This window comes from Protobothrops mucrosquamatus, unplaced genomic scaffold, assembly GCF_001527695.2.
Source record: "Protobothrops mucrosquamatus isolate PMUCROS unplaced genomic scaffold, P.Mucros_1.0 scaffold49, whole genome shotgun sequence".
NCBI classification, from domain to species: Eukaryota; Metazoa; Chordata; class Lepidosauria; order Squamata; family Viperidae; genus Protobothrops; species Protobothrops mucrosquamatus.
The window spans coordinates 458,175-464,057 of NW_015386431.1; the positions used below are offsets into that span (position 1 = coordinate 458,175).

Genomic DNA, 5,883 nt, shown 5'->3' on the forward strand with positions numbered 1-5,883 from the left:
GAAGCTGATTTGTTCTGTATGTAGCTCCAAACTGAGGTTGACAGAAGAGAAGAAGTTGTTAGGCATGATGAAATTTGATAAGAGATTCGTTTCCATGAGTCCAGATAATTAAAATGGATTAGTGCAAAGTTACCCAGCCTTATGGCAGGATGTGATATTTTAGCATCAGTGATGATATTCTCTTTGGCTTAAAATCCATGATTGGGCAGAATGTTGGTGTATAACTTCTCAACATTTATGGTGGCTAAAATGATGTTGTTTGTAAAATTTGCTAGAAAATGTGTTACCAGATCCTACAATAAGCTAACATGGCCATGATCCTAAATGTCTACTTAGCAGCAAGAAGTACAAGACAGCTGCATAGAAAGATGTGCTTCAGACCAAATTATGTTTCAGGACAAATATATGATTTCAAGGTATTGATAGAAACACAACTCTCTACACAGACATGCCTATTTCCTAAGAGCATTATCTTGGGTTCTTCAAAAATGTTTGGCTTTATTTACTACTATCATCAGGAAATTAGTGGTTTTATTTTGAAAAGCATGAGGATTTTCTTTACAAATATATAATGCTTACTAAAGTTCAACTTCCCATGTGTGATTGGTTGATGATATTTTGCTTTTAATTGTTCTTTTGGGATATGAAGCAAATGCTATTTGTAACTCTGTAGATACAGAAAGGAAGCCTTTTGAAATTTATGCAAGCTGATAAAAAAGACAATGTAATCCTCTTCCTTAAATATTTGTAGATTAGTGTCGGTGTATTTCAAGTTACATTTCAGTAGAAGAGCACACGGAGCAAATTGGTAGCCATGCATTAGAGAAGAAATAGACAATGCTAAAATGGCCATTGTAGCTTATAATGGTGTTACAGCATCTAGCTATTCTTCAAAGCCATATCACTAAGAGATCAGATACCCAAATATCTATTCATTTTGCTTAAAGCATCACACACTGTGTTCAGGTCACTTCGGAGATCCTGGACAACATTTTCAATGCTTCTGGTGTCTTTCAGAATTTCAATGCTTTGGGTGTAGGGGTTGAAATAAACAGAAAAGGGACGGTTGATTGATTTTGCAAAGTCCCTGAAATAAAAATAAAAAAGAATTAAATTAACTCTTATTTCTGCACTTACAGATAACAGCAAATTCAATCTGGGGCTTGTTTTTAAGGGTCATGAAAATAACTTGCCTCATCTTTTCTTTGGCTTCTTCAAAACTTTCTGAGACAAAGTAAGCTTCCTGGAAAGTTGTGATAAGGCATTCTTGCAAGCAGGTTGTTTTTGGATCAAATGTTTTCACACTGGCTTTATCAGACAGAGCATGCTGCAAAATACACCACATCAACTATTAAGTTACATGACAGAAACCACAAGTGTTTCTATGCACCCAAACTTTATAGCAAAGAATGCGCTCCACTTCATATGATTCATCTATAATTGTTTTTTCAGAATGAATGTGATGTGCATCTTAAACTTATCAATCTATTTATTGCTTTAAGATTCCCTTCCCCTCAAATAATTACACCATCAAGAATATATTAATTTTGCTTTATATATGAAAAATAACTTAAATCATCACACCTGAAACAATAAACATATTATTAATAAATACTTCAAGTATTCCCATACTATGGCTAATATTAGGAATTCTTCAAAAGCAGAAGCAATATATGGATATTTACCCACAGCACACATTCGTAAAAAATATATTTCACCTCCAGTAAACATAACACCAGTTTGCTTCAGGCTTGAAAAGATCTAAATAAATAATGAACATTTTCATTGCTCTTTTTTAATACAGTATAAGGTAGATTGACAGGATATTAACAGTTCATCAAAAGTGTTCACTGTATACCCATTTGTTTAAAACCAAATTGAATGGCATTTAGAAGAAGTCATGGAATTTTATGAGTATACAATTTTTTAGAAAAATGTAAAGAACTGGGAGTGAACGGGAGGCGTTGGACATCTGTGGAATAAAATTCATACTCTGCTCTAATCAGTCCAGTTTCCAACTTGTGGTACAGGAATCATTCTATCTCGGTTCATGAAGAAAATAATAATCAGATATTTCCTTTTAAGAAAGAAATATATAAAAAATTAATTATAAAAGTTGCATGTGATAGTGCACACAGGGTCTTGAACTGCACAGATACACTTATACATGTTATTCTCTCCATATGGACATATTTGGTGTTTTTACACATGAGGATATGGATGTTCATGAGAGTAACAAATGGGGCATTTCCCCTTTCTGTATGTTCCATAATTCTTAGATTCCAACTTTATTTTCTTAAAAAACAACTACTAGAACTTAATTTATAAAAGTGAAATATGTAATCATTCTTCTACCTATTTTCTTTAAGTTTTTGCCCCAGGAAGGAGACAAGGCAAACCATTTCTGAAAAACCTTGCCAAAAAAATTGCAGAGACTTGTCCAGGTAGTTTCCAAAAATTGAACATAATTGAACTATACCTGTTATTTGTGCTTTATTATTTCCAGTGCTTCCTTAATCTTCCTTGTTTCTAGGTGATATTTTTGATCAGATATTCTTTGGCTCTTCAACTTCTTTTCTTTCATCTGTTTTAGTTTGCTTGCCTCTGATCTTAGCATGCTGATCTTATTTTCTAGCCTGATCTTCCATTTTGTGGTGTACTGTTTGGCTTTTTTTTTCTTTTTCTTTTTCACCCATGGTATTCAGTTATAATGCAGCCATTCTATACACTAGTTGGTTGTTTTTTGCAGTGAGCTAGTGCTTATATTTGATATTACAGTACTGGCATCTTTCAATACATGTGCTAGCTTCAATGCAGGCTGCCTTTTTCTGTTGTCTTTGTGATGTTCTAGATGCCCACTTATTCTTTACTTCAATTCTTTTTAGTTAAAGAATTTGTTTAACTATATAGCTGCTGGAGAAGGTTATCCTTTTGTTTGCAAAACACCACCCCTGCTGAACAGCAGAAAAGACAGAAGTTTTGACCCAATATCTGGAAGCTGTTAGGCCAGATGGGAAGAAGTAAGCTACTCCAATAAACTCTGGGTAGGTAGTCTTTCTCTGAAGAATCAGTCTGTGAGGATCCTCTGCTACCATGTTCCCCCAAAAGTAAGGCCTACCCCAAAAATAAGCCCTAGTTTTGGGGCAAGGCACACACCTAAAACTCAAGCTAGGGTGGGGGTGGGGGGGTGGAGCTGCCCCACATGACCCTCACCCACTTACCTTGCAGCCAAGCCTCTCCTCGCCGGCCCATTTCTTCTGTGCCATCTCCTGTAGCCAGGCCTGTATTTCTCAGGCTAGAATACAGCTGCAGAATGAAGCTGTTCCATCGGCCAGAAGAAGTGAGCAGTGGTTGGACTAGATGACCTCCAAGATCCCTTCCAACTTTATTATTATTATTATTATTATTATTATTATTATTATTATTATTATTATTATTATTATTATTATTATTATTATTATTATTATTAAATATATGTTAGTACAACAAGTGGACCGGCTGGGTGGGGCTGTCGGTGTTGGAGGTGAGTATAAAAGACACCCCCCCCCCAAAAAAAATAAGACCTAGTGCCTCTTTTGGAGGAAAAAAATAAGACCCGGTCTTATTTTTGGGAAAACACGGTAGTTGGAGAATTACTGCTAGACAGGCAGAAAGAATCCATGTATTGAGGTAGCTGCATTCCTTCTTGAAGCAGATACTTTGAGAAAGGCTTCTTGTCATCACCTATTAAGTCAACTACAACAATACCCCTTACCTGGAGTAGCCTTTGAAGACTCTTCTAAAGTTGCAGATGGTGCAGAACACAGCAGCCCATCTATTATCAGATGAGAGCCACTAGTGCCATATGCCAATGGTTAGGCTCTAAATTGGCTTCCAGGAGGCTTTATACCTGGAATTCTTCTGGACTGTATGTTTCAAGTAGAACCAACCCATCCAGATTTTTTTTAGAACAAAAGAGTACATTGAGAGTTACTTCCTAGTGAGATGGTTCAGAATACATTGCATGTATTTCATGTTATTGCCTTATTTAATGAAATATTTTTCCTTAAGAGATGGCACTTTCACAGCTTTTCAGACAGCAATCAAGATAGGGCTTTTCTGTAAACGTTTTGATTATTGATGAATAAAGAAGTCATTCTTGATGCCAGATTTTGTTTTTGTTTGTTTTAATAATAATAAAGTTGGAAGGGACCTTGGAGGTCATCTAGTCCACCCCTTGCTCAGGCAGGAAACCCTATACCATTTCGGACAAATGGCTGTCCAGTCTCTTCTTAAAAACTTCCAATGTTGGAGCATTCACCGCTTCTGGAGGCAGGTTGTTCCACTGGTTAATTGTTCTAACTGTCAGGAAGTTTCTCCTTAGTTCTAGGTTGCTTCTCTCCTTGATTAATTTCCATCTGTTGCTTCTCGTCCTGCCTTCAGGTGCTTTGGAAAATAGCTTGACTCCCTCTTCTTTGTGGCAGCCCCTGAGATATTGGAACACTGCTATCATGTCCCCCCTCATCCTTCTCTTCATCAAACTAGATATACCCAATTCCAGCAATCGTTCCTTATATGCTTTAGCCTCCAGTCCCCTAGTCATCTTTGCTGCTCTTCTCTGTACTCTTTCTAGAGTCTCAACATCTTTTTTACATTGTGGTGACCAAAACTGGATGCAGTATTCCAAGTATGGCCTTACCAAGGCATTGTAAAGTGATATTAATACTTCACATGATCTTGATTCTATCCCTCTGTTAATGCACCCTAGCACTGTGTTGGCTTTTTTGGCAGCTGCAGCACACTCCTGGCTCATATTTAAGTGATTGTCCACTAGGACTCCGAGATCCCTCTCACAGTTACTACTATTGAGCAAGGTACCCTCTATACTATACCTGTACATTTGGTTTTTCTTGCCTAAATGTAGAACCTTACTTTTTTCACCATTGAATTTCATTTTGTTAGATAGCGCCCAGTGTTCAAGTCTGTCCAGATCCTCCTGTATCTTAAGCCTGTCTTCTGGAGTGTTGGCTATTCTTGCCAGCTTGGTGTCGTCTGCAAATTTGATGAGTTTCCCATCTATCCCTCGTCCAAATCATTGATGAAGATGTTGAAGAGCACTGGGCCCAGAACAGAGCCCTGGAGCACCCCACTACACACTTTCCTCCATGTAGATGCAGTTAGCTGTAGGTTAGTAAGCTGACTAGCAAACTAAGGTATGTAGGAAGCACATCACAGTAGTAATGTGGGACTTTAACTACCCTGACATCAACTGGGAGACAAACTCTGCACCAAGTGGAAGATCAAACAGATTCCTGATAAACCTAGCAGACAACTTTGTCTCCCAAAAAGTAGAGAAGGGAACTAGGGGATTAGCCATTTTGGATCTAATTCTCACTAACAGAGATGAAATGATAGAAGTTTTTGATGGATTATATATTGTTGTAAACCACCAGAAGTCTGCATGAAGTTAGGAAATATCAAAAATCAAGTTTTTTCTCTTTCCTTTCCAAAATCTTTGATATGTCTTTTGCAGTGCTTTTTTTCTAAAAAAAAAAAAAAAAAAAGGTGCCGGAACTCACACGTCAGACAACCCGTCTTGCCTACCCTACAAGGTTCCATCCAAAAAAGGTGCCGGAACTCCGTTCTGGGCGTTCTATGAGAAAAAAAAGCCCTGGTCTTTTGACTGTTGAAAAGCCCTCCAGGGGGACTTCCGGTGGCAGGCGACCTCGTCGGACGCAGCTGTTTGCTGCCTCCCGCCTGTTTCAGCGTAAAAGCCGTTTTGACAGCTAGCATCAGCTGTCAAACGGCTTGATACCCTTCCCCTGGGCATAAGGGGATAGGTGAGCTACCCGGGGTAGGAGTTGAGTTCCCGAGTCGTCCCATGTGGACGATGTAGGTGAGAAC

The 5,883-nt window shown here is 38.1% G+C and overlaps 1 protein-coding gene across 1 annotated transcript in view; it reads right to left on the bottom strand.

Moving 5' to 3' along the window:
- Nucleotides 1–912: 912 nt before the first annotated feature.
- The window catches only part of TPH2 (tryptophan hydroxylase 2), a 120,923-nt gene continuing 115,952 nt past the window's right edge, over nt 913–5,883 (bottom strand). The window contains exons 10-11 of the mRNA XM_015811810.1: nt 1,194–1,327; nt 913–1,087 (exon numbers count right to left, since the gene is read on the bottom strand). Coding sequence (XP_015667296.1) covers nt 913–1,087; nt 1,194–1,327 — 309 coding nt within the window. The remainder of the gene's footprint in view (nt 1,088–1,193; nt 1,328–5,883) is intronic.